This window comes from Nyctereutes procyonoides, unplaced genomic scaffold (genome assembly GCF_905146905.1).
Source record: "Nyctereutes procyonoides isolate TBG_1078 unplaced genomic scaffold, NYPRO_anot_genome, whole genome shotgun sequence".
Lineage (NCBI taxonomy): Eukaryota > Metazoa > Chordata > Mammalia > Carnivora > Canidae > Nyctereutes > Nyctereutes procyonoides.
Window position 1 is genome coordinate 70,578,527 of NW_026575142.1, and position 17,610 is coordinate 70,596,136.

Here is a 17,610-nt window from a genome sequence, read left to right on the forward strand (position 1 = left end):
TGAAGTAGTAGAATTCTATAGTTTGAATCAGTGATGTAAGTGTAAAGGCATGTATGAGGCTCAACTAACCAACGTTGAAATTTCTATTCTCACACAAGGTACGCAGCCATGAAGAATTTGAATAAATGCACTGAAAATATTTTTATCTCTAAGTCTGACGTGATGAAAAAAACCTAAAGGATTTAATCAGTCCTTTTTAGATTTAAAACTTTTTTGAGGACAAATGAATCAAAAAATAAGAATGCTGAGCCTGACATAGAGTACCAACCTTAAATTTACTAGTGAAGTGCATTAAGACAAAACAAAAAACAAGAGATGTCATCTACTTTCAATTTATTTCATGCAAAAGAAAAATGTTTTAATATCAGAAGACAGTGGAAAAAACATAATTTAAGAAAAAAATAGCTCTTTAATTAGCATGTAGTTGATTTTATGAAAAAAAAATCCCTCTGCAACATTATGACCTCTCTCATTTTATTATGGACTGGACTACAGCACCGCCGTATGACCTGGCATTTAAGGACCCCTGGATTAAATGAGAATGAATGGGTCATATGTTTGGGTTAACATCCTGCCAACGAGTGAATGTATTTCCTTAGCAAATTTCTTCATCCTTTGTCCTAAACCTCAGCTTTCTTTATCTACAAATTGGGGACAGATATACCTTTCTGACAGAGTTGCTACTTGGATTAACAGTTCTAGGAATTTTCTTAGGAGTTCTATATATAGGAATTCATATAATACTTATGATTTTATGAGTAGATTTTGTCATACTCACTTTGCAGATGAGAAAGCTAAAGCACAGAGAGAAGTTGGGGAGCTTGCCATATATCAAGTATTTGATAAATATTGTTAAACTTTCAATAATATTTACTAGTTTTATGTATTTATTCTATATTTATTATACTATAGGACTCTTTATCATTTATTTTCCATAGACAAACATTAAATATTGTATATTATATAAATAGTACATATTTCTATATAATATATATTTACATCTTTTATTCTAAATAAAGAAATTTTGGTTTTTTATTTAGTTATTTTATTTCTTTATTTAATGCATATACATTTGTTATGTTTATGTTAATAAGAACATTGTTACTAGTGTCATTAAGGCAAATGTTTTGTCAGATGTTATTCTTTTATTCATGACAGCAACACAATTATGGAAGCAACACAAACACTGCTCATTTTGCTTTACTATATGGAATAATTAATGTTTATTCAGAAAGTTTATTTGGCAACATATATTTACTTAATCTTAACTATTTACCATCAGATTATTAGCTGAAGGAATTAATTAGGAAATGCCTTACTTTGTGAAACCCTCTGCTAAGTGTTATTATTATTTTTTGTTGTTGTTGCTACAACTCAGCTTTCCCTCCTTCCTGATCTTTGTGATGTGAAACAAAACAAAACAAAGACATAGACTACTTAATGATAATGTATAAGATAGGCCACATCCAGTGATTAAGATATGAAAGAAGGCAAGACATATAAGGGGGAAGAGCTGAATGAAAGTCTAAAATATGAAGATTGGGTCCTATGAAAGTATTTTGTTTGCATATGAGAACTTCAAGATCAAAAACTCATCATAAATTCATTGAAATTATATGTATTTTTAAGACTTGTATTACAATTTTTATCCCCCTCTTAAAAGTACAGGAAAAGGTGAAATGTTTAAAGAATGTGCACGTATGCACATACACACACACACAGAGGCAATGTTTATTATTGGCTTTCCAGGAACTGTTTTGCAATTTTTAAAAAATCATTTAACCATTTGAATTTCTTATGTTTTACTTTGTGTTTCTGGGTTAAATTAAGATCTCTAATGTTTCATTTAGGTCTAAAATTAGAATGCTATCTCAATATGAATGGAACTATAAAGGGACCTTGAATATTTTCAATATTTTCAATAAGGCTAATGCTGTGGACTTTCCTAAAACTTGAAAAAAAATAACTGAAATGAAAAAAAAATGGGTGAATTCAGAAAATAATGTCCTAATATTGTTCCACATTTGACCCTTAGATTGTTACACTTCTGTTTAAACTCACATTATCTCAAGTCTGTTTTACTTTGAATAGTAATGAGAAGGTTATGTTTCCAAAATTATGGCTGTAATTACCTTTTTCTTCAGCCCAGCACATTATGAATGTCAGTGCCATTCAAAGCCTGCAAGTGTTTTAATTTCATATATTAAATTTAAGTATTGATGTGTATATTCTCTTTTGCAGAAAGGAGAATATTACAATGAAGGAAATGCATGTGGGACTTCTTAGATTCAATTTTATTTAGTCTAAGCAAGAAGTCTTTGATTATATATTTTAACTGTACATAGCATTCATGCTGCTTATACAGAGTAGAGTAAGTCTCGGAGGGAACTAGAACAAGAGATGGGGAAAATCATCCTTTTCCACTGACATTCAAAAAATCAAAATCTTCAGCTAAGGAGAATTTTGGCAGTAAGGAGTAGGCATGGCATAGCAATGAAAGCATGGGTTGTGGAGTCAAAAAAATCTGTGTTTGAATCCAGGCTCTACCACTTACTTATGGTATGATCTTGAGCTCATATGTGGAACTCATTGGTTCTCAATTCCCCATTTGTAAGGAGAGGGTCATAATAGATTCCACCTTCAAGATACGTAGGTAGATTAAATATTATTGTATTCACCTAAATCATGTTCCTTAAGTGCCAAGTACACAGAAAAGACATGTGCAGAATTTTTTTTTTAGATCAATGCCCTTTACACCTACATGTACTAAATGTTTTAAATGATTATTTCTCAAAAAAAAAATTCAAAGGGTGTATTTTGGTATGGTAGTAAGTTAAAGTCTGGTCAACTCCATCTATTGTAGAAATGAATTGAATATAACCTTTGAGTGTTTTCTTCCCTATGTATATGCACTAACACTCTTCCACCATATTTTTATCGTCATTTCAACACTTGTCTCTCCAATGGCTCCTCCAGTTACAATTCATTTTTCTGGGTAATTTTCCTGAGCTTGTAATTCCTTCCCTTTAAGACTGTAATCTATTTATTTCCCTAAAATTTTCCTGTTTTTTTAAAAAAATATCGTCTGATCTTCCGGATGCTTTCTCTCACATTAAAAATAAGTTCACATCGATCTTGTCTAAAACAACAAATACACTTTGCCTTGGTTCTTTTATTCTCTTCAGGTAGTGATAAATATTTTTTTAACTTTTCATTCAACCTAACATGAATTTCTAGAGAGAATAAGGTAGTTCATAATGTTGCACTTTTCACATTTACTCCTCAACGGATAGCATTGTGTCCTGTGCTCACTAATCCATAGAAACTCTTCTGAAAAAAGGCACTGGGAGTCTTTGAAATGAGACTTCCAATAGATGATTTTCATGTTATTGTATTTCTTTACTTCCTTTGAAGCATTGATTATTCATTCCCAGACATTCTCTATCTTTTTGAGTCTCATAAAATCAAACTCATATGATGATGTTTACTTTGATTATTCTATCTATAATGTTTTCATAGATTTTGTTTTTATTTTTCATTAAATATAGGTGCCATTCAGAGATCTCGCTGTTACTCAGAGATCTGTGCTACACTAGCTATGTATGGTCCTCTTTACATTTTGATTATTATGTGCATGCTTCTCAAATCTCCTCACACATTTTTTTATTTTTTATTTCAGTTTAGAATTTGGTCTTGAACCAAAAACATCTGAAATAATACAGTCACTCGTCTTCTGGGATAAATTTAGATGGATATCTCACAAATACCTTACTTCAAATGTTTAAAACTTATTTTTTGTCCTAAATTCTCATGTGTTTCTATATTTTCTAAGTTAATGAAATTTGTATCCACTCATTTAATCAAATCTGGAAATACTTGCAATCTAGACTCCTTTTAAGACTTACACATCCAATTAATTACCAAGTACTTTATTTTAGACATTTTATCCTAAACATTTATCAAACTGACCCCCTCCTCTCTAATTCTACAACTACTGTCCTGGTTTAGCCTATCACTTTTTTTAAAATTTAAATTAAATTAGCCAGTATATAGAACATCATTCATTTCAGATGTAGTATTCAGTAATTCATCAGTTGCCTATAACACCCAGCACTCATCACATCATGTGGCCTCCTTGATGCCCATCACCCAGTTACCCCATTACCCCCACCCACATTCCCTCAAGCAATCCTGTTTGTTTCCTATAGTTAAGAGTTTCTCATGGTTTGTCTCCCTCTGATGACTTCCCATTCAATTTTCCCTCCTTTCCCCTATGATTTTCTGCACTGTTTCTTATATTGCACATATGAGTGAAACCATATGATAATTGTCTTCCTCTGATTGAGTTATTTCACTCATCATAATACTCTCCAGTTCCATCCATGTCAATATAAATGATAAGATTTCATCTCTTCTGATGGCTGAGTAATACTCCATTATATGGGAGAACATACCACATCTTCTTTATCTATTCATCTGTCAGTGGATATCCCCACTCTTTCCACAGTTTGGCGATTGTTCACATTTTCTCACTCTAGTACTGCAATAGCCTTCTATGTAAACTCCCTGTTTCCTATCATATCTTTTTGAAATTTACCCCCTCCCCATATAAGCATCCTCAGCACACACTTGAAAAAATAACTTGCTGTATTCAAAGCCCTCTAAGGACTTGCTGTCCTACAGAAATGGTTTACAAGTCTTAACAACTGTAGATTGTAGAAGAGAAACTTCACAAGCAGTTCAATACACAAGCACATATTTACAGTAATTTTAATTTCAGAACTCTAACTTTGCTTACATAACAAGAGCAATTCGTGACAAGTGTAAAAAATCAGTTTTAAGGTAGTCCTTTGCTCCCTCCTGAACACTTTTATATACTTTGTTTCTTTGCTTAATTTTGACATGAACTCTTTGAGAAGGACCAGCATGTTTACATTTTTCATCCATATGGATTGATGATACTAAGACTGAGAGATTCATGACTTACTCAAGGTTGTCCGTCAGTTTTCACTATTTTAATATAAAAGGGATCCCAGGTCTTAAAAGGCTCATAGTATAGTAAACTGAAGTATGACAGAAACACAGTGTAATAAATAAGTAGAAGTAAATATAATGTGAAATTCAAACACTGACAAGAGCACAATGAACTCTGATGGGTTGGTGAGGATCAAGGAAAGCAACTATAGAAAGAAACCTGATAACCAGATGGAGGAAGAACATTTCAGGCAGATGAGGAAATGGCATAAGTATAGGAACAGAGATAGTAAAAGTAAGGGTGAGTCCTATTTGGTGAATAACCTGCTGTACTATAACCAGAAGCTATATGGATATTATGCAAAATAGCCTATGGGAAAGAAAGAATTGTTCTAAGGTGAAGGAAAAAAAAAAGGCTAGGACTCGTTTGTGAAATATCATACTAAAGAATTTAAACTTTGGTCTCTAGTCAGTAGGGACCAGAGTTTGGGTAAAATAATAAATAACTAGACTATAGCAATAGATAAAGACTTGTAGAAAATTGTCTAAATATATAGATTATAAGGGAATTGGCTAATGTAACTCTATGGTACAAAGGGTGAGAGACGCTGGAACCAAGAACAGCACAAAATTTATATATATATATATATATATATATATATATATATATATATAAATATAGGCAAAATATTGATATAATGCTATCATCCAAGAAATGAAGGCAACAAACAGAAACACATGATTTGGAGCATAAGTTGATATATCTGAAGGATTTCATAAACAAACAAAATGATGAACTAAAAACAGGAAACTGATCTGGAGATAAAGATTAGGAAATCATCATTTTGAAGATGGTAGTTGAAGCCAGAAAAGTAGATAAAACCCCTTAGGCTATGAAAAAGAGAAGACTGAGAGTAGACCACCTAAAAATGACAGTAAGATTCAAAAAAGAAAAGGAAATCCATTTCATGGAGAGAATAATATGGAACTCAAGAATCAGCAGGCTCAACTCAGTGATGTTAGACAAAAGAGCTGAAAGAAAGTCAGTGTCCTAAATATGGCTAAATGTTACAGGAAGGACAAGTAAGTCAATGACTGGAGTGACAAATGGAATTTTACCCCATATCCTAGTTAGACTTTTTTATTTATCAGTATCCCTTCTTCTGTAATATTTTTATTATGATCTGCAGGTGGCAGACATATAGTGTTAAGTTTTTCATTTATTTTTATTTACTTCTTTATTTTAACCAATCAATATTTTTTCTAGACCAAAGTCCTTTCCAAGTGGTTAGTGGTGCCTAACTTCCCTCTCATCTACAGATGGGAGCCATTATTAAACAGCCATCACTCAGAGTTAATATAATAGTAGTAGAAAACTTTCACAAAGCATATATCCCTCTCTTAATCTTTTCATTATTTTTATGTCAGGATATATAAATACCTGTCTATGAATAATAATGTTATACGTGTGTGTGTGTATGCATATAGAGAATGGTAACGTTGTAATACTTTCAAAGACAGTGATATTTGATGTCTTGTGTGTTCAAATTCCATTATTTAAACTCCATGAGATTAAGGATCATGTCTGCATTTAGTGCAGTAAATGGCATGTAGAAGGGGCACATGGATGCTTTTTAAGTTAATGAGGCAGTAGAAACAAAAAAAAATGGTATGGCAAGAACTAGGTGAAAGAATAAGACAGAGAAAGGGATTACATTGGAGGATAAGGCTCATAATGGGTAATTTAAATTAACATATACTGCTACTAAATAATTGAAAGTTCAATAAAAACCTCATTAATTATAACTCCCTATTTTTCTTGTATGGGATCACTCAGTTTGAGGGGGGCTGTTATTTTACCTTTGCACTATTTATGAAGTTTTGCTTTGGTAGGAAAATTAATAAGATAAAATTATGTCAAGAAGTTTATTTAAAACTACTCATGAAACAAACTTTTTAAGGACTTCAGGCTTAAGTTATTAAATGAAAATGAATGCCGCAAATTATTCATGCCATTCTTTTCTTTTATTAAAGTTGATTCAAAGATAACTCTCTTTAGAAAAATAGACCTATCTAAATGTGAATTATGCCCTTTCATAGGATCGTAGAGAGGTCTTTGGATTTCCTTTAGTTGACCATCGTACTGCAATTACCACCATATCACCGCCACCCTTACCAGCATCATTGTGATATTTATTGCTATTAGCTTCATCATCAATGCCATTAATATAAGCTCTCTAGTATGGCAGGTATTGGACCATTCACAACATCTCTGTGAAGTATAAGATGTTTAAGTTTTTTTAGATGTGGTAACTAATCCTTTGGAGATTAAAGTGTTTAAGATAACATAATTAAGTGGCAGAACCAAAACTTTAATATATTTCTATATTGACTGTCCAAAATGCCCCCAAAAGACCCTATTAATAAACAAATTTAAGTTTATGAGACCTATTGCAGTGAGGAAGAATTGCTTCCTAAGGGTATTAGTTTCCCAGGGCTGCCATAAGAAGGTACCACAGATTGAGTATGAGGACATCTGTTGTTCAAGGTGGTATCAGAGTTGGTTCCTTCTCAGATGTGTGACAAAAAAAATCCATCTCAAGCCTCTTGCCTTGCTTCTTGTGGTTTTCTGGCCATCTTTGGAGTTCCTTGGTTTGTCAACCATCACTCCAATCTCTACCTTCATGTTCACATGGTTTTCTCCTTGTATGCACATCTGTTATAATGTGGGTAACACCCCATTATAACCTTATTCTAAATTAAGTAGTTGCATCTGCAATGACCTATTTCCAAATAACATCAGATTCTGAGATATTGAAGGTTAGAACTTCAACATATGAATTATTCAACCCATAACACTGAGTCTTAGTAAACTCTCCAAATGGGGAAACTAGGGAAGGATATTTATGATATTTTGGCCTAGTTGTGTGGTTTTATGGTAAGCCTTAAAAAGTGGAGTACTAGTTGGGATTGAGCAGTTTCTGGCAAATTAGTTTTAGATTACAAGCCAAAATGAGGAGGGGAACATAAAGCAAGTGTTTATAAATATTCTGTTTCCCTAGATAGATAAGTTTTTGGTTGATTCATGGTTTTATTATCCCAAGTGGGAATATACTGGAGCAAATAGCTAAATTACTTTTGTTTGATCACAATATCGTACAAAATAGGGGATGAAGAGTATGCCTGAGTACATAATTATTTAATTTATAGGGAATTATTAATATGTTGGTTTTTGTCCTCATCTGTATGACTTCAGAGTCCATCATTACATCATCCTAACTTTTTTCATCATTGATCTATATAGTCTATGCTGCTGGATTGCTCTAATATACAGCTCTGTTGAACAGGTCTAATAGAATTCAGTTTAAATTTGCTACCCTGGGGATCCCTGGGTGGCGCAGCGGTTTGGCGCCTGCCTTTGGCCCAGGGCGCGATCCTGGAGACCCAGGATCGAATCCCACATCAGGCTCCCGGTGCATGGAGCCTGCTTCTCCCTCTGCCTATGTCTCTGCCTCTCTCTCTCTCTCTCTCTCTCTGTGACAATCATAAATAAATAAAAAAATGTTAAAAAAAATAAATAAATAAATAAAATAAATAAATAAAAAATAAATTTGCTACCCTGTTGTAGTCATTGCTGGTTGGATTGGGTTGCATCTTTCTTCCCTATGAAAGCCTTCAGAAAGATTAACTATCATTCAGCAGTCTACATATATACATATATATCTTAACCCAATTCTTCTATTTTCTACACAAATCCTAGTTACTTCAGGTTTTCAAGTAAAAGCTATATTTATATGGTAAGTAATAGTCCTCCTGTGGCATGCTAATAATGTCAATAACTATAAGAGCATTATTTTAGATAACATCTTTGTCCTTTTGGACAAAGTATCACAGACTGAATGGCATAAAAATCAACAGAATGTTGTTTCTCACAGTTCTGGAGATAAGAAGTCCAAGACCAGGGTGCCAACATGATGGAGTGAGGAGTCTTTGTAGGTAGAAAACTTCTACCCCAATTGTAATCCTAATTACAAGGATGAAGCCCTTATGATCTAATCCTCTCCCAGATGCCCCACCTCCTAATACAATTACTTTGGAGATTAGGATTTAAATACAGGAATTTTTAATAAACATGAATATTTAGAGGATAGTAGATACTAACATGGTCAGCATCCTGTGTCTTCTAATATCCTGAGGTTTGTTTACACCTGAAGGTACAAAATGACTAAAGTTTTTTTCTGATTTAAAAAAAAAAAAGGTTTTCTGATTAATTTGAAGCATTTTCAACACCAAGGTTCTGATACAACCAACATGCTTTCATTTTATTGGAAGCACGTGGAGCCATGAGACCTATCTATCCGAAATATCTTACTATTGCTTTGAAGTGAGTTTTGCAATATTTAAAATATCATGCACATGTTTACCTCGGCTTTTTTGATGGTAATTGTGTTACAAAAAAAAATGCCATCCTACCAGCCTTAAAACATAAAATTTAATATATGAATCAGAGAAAGGGTTTCAGATAGAGATTTTGTCATCAGAATATCTTACTCTACATATAAGTTTGCATTTGAAAAAAGGGGGGACTGCAAAGAATCACCTCCTCTGAAAAAATAAAATTATTTTGTAAATACAAATAAGAGTTATAGAATTCTATTCTTTAATTTATAAGTATTCTGCAATTGGGTTAATTAGATCAGTAGAATTAAGGCCAACAATCCACAGAAAACTTAAAGCAATTTAGAGTCCTTTTGAATCTTTAAGGAAAATCCGATAAGCACTTGAAAAACAAAATCAATGAAGAGTTTTAAATGTTTCTTTTCTGATTTTCTACAGGGTCCGAGTTTTCTTTCTGAGGCCCTTTTTCCTAAACGCACAGCAAAAATTGAAGAAATGGATCCATTTTTCAACCTTCATGAAACCATTACGAAGGTAGGAGATAACTGCATTCATGAGCAAGTTAGGAAAGTTTTGTTCTTTTTTGCTGGTAGATGGAGAAAAGGAAAATAATCGATCAAGATAAATCTTATATTTTCATTTATTAAATATACTCGAAAAGATTTTAAGTACCTCCTGTTATTTTACTAAGGAGTGAAGATGATAAACTACTCAATCAAGATCATACTGACCAACAGCATAATTTGTATTCAAAATCAGTCTTTAATAAAACAATTAGGGTTGTTTCTTCATCTGAAAGTAGATTTGTGGTATACTCTCAAGTACACCCTTTGATTAAGGGCAGTATAAAATGTGTCTTTGAATTTTTGTATCTTTGTTTCAGTATTTAAGAGACTCAGTTTTTGCGGTGGTACTTTTTAATTTCGGTAAAAGAAAAATGGCTCTTTAAAAAAAAAGACTGCATTTATAATAAATGCTTTTATACTATGATGATTGTACCTACATTTTTCTTAAAACTCTTAGCTGTGAGTTTATAATATGGAGAAAATTAGATTGTACAATATGGAGTAAATAAATTTAATCTCTGACATCATATGACATCATATGAATTTTTACATTTACCAGCTATTTGTTTAACCTGTCATAACCTCCCTTTTGGGGATAGAGTTTATAGAGAATATTGGCATTTCAGCACATTTAAAATAATCCATATTTATATATGCTTAGTTGAAAGATTGAATCATTCTTAAATCTTCTTAGTGAAATTTTACATGGCTATTTTTCTCTTTCATGAACAGGAAATGTGATATAATGAACTGAACTCAGTAAATGGCATTAGAATGAACTCAGAATACAGACTAGGATTCTAGGTCTACCCTAGCTTTTTAAAAAACTGAATTTATTTCTTCTGAAATTTTGAAATAAGAGGAGTTTGGACCACATTTTACTTAAAATTCTCCTAAGCTCAAAATATCTAAATCTTAACTATATTTATACCTCTTTGCTTTGCAATTTATTTCACTTCTTTGATTTAGTTTTTAATGTACCCATCCTTTAATATACATATTTATTTGGATATAGCAATATGGAAGTGCCCCCCTTTACTAAGGAAAATAGTTCCTTAGTATTCAAAATATTAAGTATATTCTTAATACTTCCAAAGATGGTAGATTGATAGATAAAAATAGATATCTATATCTATGTATCTATATACCTATTTAAATGAGTATATACATCTGCATACATTTAGATGAGGGTGTTTGTGTGCAGATGTGTGTATTCATTCAAATATTCTGGATACTTAAAGTCTAGGTTTATTTACTTATTTTTAAGTGAAGCATTAGAGGACTTTAGGGCAATGGAATAGTAATATTTTCTTCATTTTTTTCTGCTTTCCTTTGGGTCAGGGAGTTCAGTGGATTTTTATGGAATGAATAATTTGAGACCCTAGTGATATCAGATGTATAGTGAGAAGTGGAAACACACAGTGATGTCTTGGCCACACCACAACCTCTAAGAGCATGTTGGGAAGTAGGGATGGGACAAGAAGGGAGTGAAGTAGAGTAGGACATAGGCTGAACATATTTATGAAGTCAGCACTTAGTGTAAAACACAGAATGTCAGAGACCTTTTGAAAGAATACACAAATTTGTGCACAGACATTACCACCGGTTCTACATTTATTTTCAAATTCATTTCACATGTAAACAGATACTAACCCATTAAATGGATGATGGAAAACATTCTGTGAAGAAATAAATCATGCATAAGTGCAGAAGTAAGAGGCCTGTGGCACTTTTCATGGCCAAATATATTTATCTACTGTTGATACTGTTTCCCTAATCATCATGTTTACTTATGGTAACCATTCATGTTGGAGAGATAGGCCAGGGGAAGAAACTGTGCTTTCAGAAGTTCAATATTAGTTTACCAATAGAAGAAACTAGGGAACCATAACAAGAAGTACTTAATAAATACTTTATTTTAAGGTCAAATTTTCATTGATCAACAACCAAATAAAAATAAAAATATGGTGGAGCTGACTAGGCACATGACTAGGATATATGGAGCACAGATTTTACTACATTGGCTATCAACTTGTTATTTAATGTAGTAAAACTTTATTTTATTTTCTACATCAAAAAGGAATACACTCATAAGGGCTTTCCTCACTGGGATTCTGTGAGATTGAAAGACAATGTATACATTTTCTCTGGAAATGCAATATGGATGTAATTGAGTATAATTATTAACACATTAAAAAGTATGAGTGCTGATGTCTTGAAAGTAGACTCTTACCTGCATAAGTTAGATATGAAAGTGTACAATTCAACTAATTGATTAAATGTTGAGAATACACTGGTAGGTTAGAGTATACAAAGAGAATATATAATTTAATTTATAAAAGATTGATCAAGGCCTTTGGAATATTTTTTCAGTAAGAATAATAATGGTATTATCATAGTATATCATGTATTTAGTACACTCCTTTTTTACATAACAGTGAGATATTATAGAAATTAGCAATGGATTTTGAATAAAAAGATCCAGTTATGTATAAGTTCTGTCGCTGTGAATTCTGAAAACCTGATGTGAAATGGGAGAAACACGTTAGAAAATGATAAAATACAATTACTGATATACCAATTATAAAACATTTTAAAGAAATCTATAGTAATTTGAAATATTGAAGATACTATTCCTTATTCCTCCCAATAAAATTTGAATTCAATACATGGCACTATGACACAATGACATATTTATTTTGCCTAATTAAATAAATATAAGAAGCATATACATCTAATACAAATGTTCATGTAATGCAATCTATTATCCTTTACAAATGAGTAACTTTACATTCTAGGCCTTTGTTATAGATCCCAAATAAGACGTATGTAAAATTAAATTATAGTTCCTAAGTATTAAAAAGTTAATAGTCTATCAATGGTGTTATTTTTCTGAATAAAAAAATTAAAATAAATAAACTGCACTCATACATGGGATAAGAGCTATGAGTCCTAGTATGTAGCTTTCAAATGCTGTCCTGTAGCTCTTTAAAAATATATTTTTTACAAAGTATGAATTTATGTCAGCATTTGTCTTTTTGATATAAAGCATGCAACCTAAGAAAGTAATGAATGAGACTCAATATTGATGCTAAAAGGTGTAATTCATCATTGCTTCAATGACAGTCAGGTGGTATTGTATAAAGTTGCCGAAGGGCAGGACATACTGTCTTGATGTTGGAGATGTTTTCTTATCTTCTATAATTACCTTTAAAAATAGTACTTGTTTTTTTTTAATTATCATAGAAGCCAAACTAATTTCTCCGAAGACTACACATGAATGAAATACCAATATAAATCTGAGCTGCTAATCTTTTAATAAGTGAATAAAAATCTCCATGGATTTATGTTTTGGAATAGGCTTATTTCTCCCTCTCTACCTAGGACTTTTCTAGTTATGTTTCTAAATCTTCAACATTTAGCTCATAAATTGTTATTAGTTATCTAAGTATTTTAGTAGCCTATTATAAGCCAAGGTTGAAGCAGAACACTTGAAATACAAAAACAGTTATTACATAGGAGTGGGTCAAAAGAAGTAAACAGGTAAGGAAATCATTTCAATGTAACATACTAAAAGAGGTGATAGTGATATGAACAAGTTATGAGGAGAACGAAGATGGAGTTTATGCTTCTGACTAGATTTGAGAAATTCACCAGAAAGGCGACATTTGAAGACTTTAAGAAATATTAACTTCATCTTTAATGTCAATTAGCTACCCTTGAGAATTCTTTAAAAAGCAGGTTGTTGGTAATATTGTGTGAGAAATGATGATGTGTACTTTCAATAACAAAAGGCAGATTTGAGAGACTTTTTTTAGGTTTGAATAACAGAATATATGATTTAATGGATATGGGACATGAAGCAGAGTGAAGAGTAAAGGGTAATTTGAATAGTTCCATTATGGGCAAAGTTAATATTATTGAATTAACCAAATTGGGCATTGAGCTGAAGAAAGTGATAGAGTTTAGCATTGAACATGCGGAATTTTGGATACTTCGTGCATCTGGACAAATCTGTCATGGTGGTAGTTGGATACACGATTGGAGCTCAGGAAGAAATAGAATCCAAGGCATTAGCTGATGCAATAATGACTTGTCACATGTAGCTTTAAATTAAAAAATAAATTAAATAAAACCAGAACTTAATTTCCTCAATATCATTAGCCACAATTCACATGTTTAGTAACCACATATGGCTAAGGGTTGCATAGGATGGCGCAGATCATAGAACATTTTCATCATTACCGATGGTGCAAGAATGTTGCCCTGACAATATTCATGCAGAGGAGCAAGAGTGACAGGGAGAGGACAAACGAGCCAGGCTAGAATGGTTTATGGGATCCATTGGAAAAGACACATTATAAGAAAGAGGAAGTGTTCAAAAGCATATTTCCCCACAACCTCACACCATTAAGATGGCTACTATTAAAAACAAAACAAAACAAAGAATAACAAGTGTTGACAAGGATGTAGAGAAATTGAAACCCCTGTGCACTGTTCGTGGGAATATAAAATGGTGTAGCTGCTGTGGAAAACTATGGCAGTTCCTCAGAACATTACAAATAGAATTATATGATCTACCAATTCCACTTCTGGGTAAATACCCACAGAATTGAAAGTGGAGTCTTGAAAACATATTTGTATACCCACGTTGATAACAGTATTACTCACAATAGCTAAAACATGCACACATCCCCAGTGTCCGTGGAGGGATAAATGGATACGTAAAATGGGGTGTATACATACGATGGAATATTGTTTAGCCTTAAAAAGGAGGGAGATTTTGACACAGGCCACAACATGGATGAAACTTGAAGAGTTTCACCCATGTTGAAATAAGCCAATCACAAATTGACAAATTCTATATGCTTCCATGTATATGATGTACTTGAAGTAATCGAAACCAAGGAGGAAAAAAAAAAAAAAACATAGAATGGAGGTTGGGGTAGGAATGGGGCATTTTTATTTAATGGGTATAGAGTTTCAGTTTTACACCTTGTAACTTGCACAAGGCATAAGAGTTCCAGAGACGGATATTGGTCCTGGTTACACGTTAGGAGCATATTTCATACCACTCAATCATACTTAAAAATGACTGGTGGCAAATTTTATGTTATGTGTATTTTACCACAATCTTTAAAAATCCAGAAAAAAAAAGTGCATTTGCCTGGTCAACTGGTCACTGTAACTTCTGAACCAATTGTTTGGAATTTTAGAATTATTTTTTTTCTCTTCATTTATGCCCAATTCTCAGTTCTTTGCCATTATCCATAGAGTTCACATGACTTGTTAACCATTTCTTTGGTCTACATTTTTTTTTTTAGATTTCATTTTTTTTTTATTATTAGAGAGAGAGAGAGAGAGAACAAACAGGGGAAGGAAGGGGCAGAGGCAGAGGGAGAAACAGACTCCTGGATGAGCAGGGAGCCCAACAGCATCAGGAACATGAAGTCATGGGGCTCAATCTCAGGACCCTGAGACCATGACCTGAGCCGAAGGCAGACACTTAACCGACTGAGCCACCCAGGCACCCCTGCTCTACTTTTAATTGATGTAACATCCTGTATTTATTTTATATCCTTTTGGATTTAATATATTTTATTAGCATTTTCTTGATAAATTTTTGCCATAATCCACACTCAATAAATGATGATTGATAACCCTATTTTAAACAAAACACTATAGATATGTTGAAAAGGAAAGGGCTTAAAATCAAGTGTCAGTATATAGCATTTGGGGAAGGAGAGGAAAGATGCTATCTATTGCATTATTGGATTAATTGTACTTTTCCTCCAGAACCCCAAATGCTCTATATTATACTTTAAAATCTCTGAGTATGAATGATACATCCAGGAAAATGAAAAGCACCTTACACATGTGGTACCATGGAAACTAGCAAATGACCTAATTCTGCAGGTGAGCTCCCTTAAGAAATTCCAATTACTAGTCATATTGTTTTTTTCCATCTAATTTAAGAAAAAAATATTTCTTTGTCTTTAATTATTGTGGGATATGCAATATTAATACATTTTTAGTACAGGGGTTTAAAAATATTGTTTTTAAATGTGTATGCAGTTCTTCCTTTTCTTATATAATGTCAAAATAGAGATCTTTTATGAAATTATTTGGATATTGCAATATTCCAAAGAAAAAATAATAGGAATAATATAGTATTCATTCCTATTATGCGTGTGGAGAAAGTATCGCAGTGAGATTAAATTGCAGAATAAGGCAGCGTTTGTATAAAGCCTGGAAGTCAGGACTAGTGATTCTTATATAGTTTGTATTCTAACAAAGTAATTATAGTTGCCCTTACTTATAGCTATAAATTTTAACTCAATTTTGCAGTGGTGTGAATAAAGGCAAGATATGGTGTCTTCAATAATGGAAAACATTTAAATAATTCTAATTTTTAACCATTTCAGCTGATATTAGTTACATTTAGAGGTAATAACCAGAATGACTTTGACTAATACAGTTATATCCTGCTAATTTATTTTAAACACATAATTTGCAAAATATGAATCCGTGATTATTTCTAAATGTCACTAATAAATTATGTTTGTACCAGTTGTTGTGATATTAAGATTCTCAGAGCATGGCAACTGAAAACAATCCACTAAAAGAATCTGTTGATTTTATAACGATAGGACACAAAGGCAGACTAAAATACAGAAGGATTTTATGGCTCCGGAGATGTCATTCTAAGCTATAGCTTAAAAATCATAGCATAGTAGCCCTTATGTAAAGTCAGAGAAAAAGGAAGAGACCGGATATCTTTTATTCAGTTTCATGAATCCCACAGCCATGTATTCGTGAGCTAATAGATTTCTGGTACAGTTCTTTAAATGCTTAAAAACCTGGCTCCGATTTCTAATCTGAGCAAATCTGAGTGTCTTCCAAGTATCTTTAATGTTGATATATTATTTGGATGAAATATGAGAATACTGTATTCTATTTAGCAAAGCAAGTATAATGATAGGATTTAATCAGACTTGTACATTTGAGGTTATTTTGAAGCTGTGAGATTTAAGACTTTTGTTATTTTTAAAAATACTTTGAAAATTTTTTTCTGCTATATCAAATTGTTGTTACTAGATGCAAGATGTCTCCGTAGGGATCTATACTGTGTTTCATGACATGAGCTAAACCAGAAAATATCCCAAATATGTATTTTCAATGCAGAGATTGTACTTTGTGATAAAGAATGTTGGTTGGGGCTACTCAAGGGAAATGATGGGATATTGAAACCAACCTTGTATGCTTTGAAAAGGAAATTTTATAGGTGTGCATTTTCTTCATAAATGTATAATTAAACTCAATATCTTCATTTACTGAAATTGGAAATGGTGCTGACTATATTTTCTCTTGCCTAGAGAGGTTTGGTTTATTGTTTTTCATTATATGGCACAAGTATTACAGTTTCTAAAGGCATACCTTATGCTATAAGTTTCTCTTTTTTGTCTTTGTTTTTGTTACTCAAAAGCAAATTGTTACACAATAGACACCTGTCAAATCTGACACCCTTTTTAAAGGGTAGTTCATCATCAAAATAGATATTTTTGTCTCATCAAATTACAAGAGTTAATATTGCACATTAAGTGAAGGAGAAAAGCTGTGATTCTCTTAGCATACATTTTTTCTTCAATATATACACTGACTGATTTTAACA

The 17,610-nt window shown here is 32.4% G+C and overlaps 1 protein-coding gene across 2 annotated transcripts in view; it reads left to right on the plus strand.

Annotated features, from left to right (window-relative positions):
- Positions 1-17,610, plus strand: part of NAALADL2 (N-acetylated alpha-linked acidic dipeptidase like 2) — an 880,849-nt gene that overhangs the window by 725,141 nt on the left and 138,098 nt on the right. For both annotated transcript variants that reach the window (XM_055308319.1, XM_055308320.1), the window contains exon 11: positions 9,811-9,906. In XM_055308319.1, the coding sequence (XP_055164294.1) occupies positions 9,811-9,906 (96 nt within the window). The remainder of the gene's footprint in view (positions 1-9,810; positions 9,907-17,610) is intronic.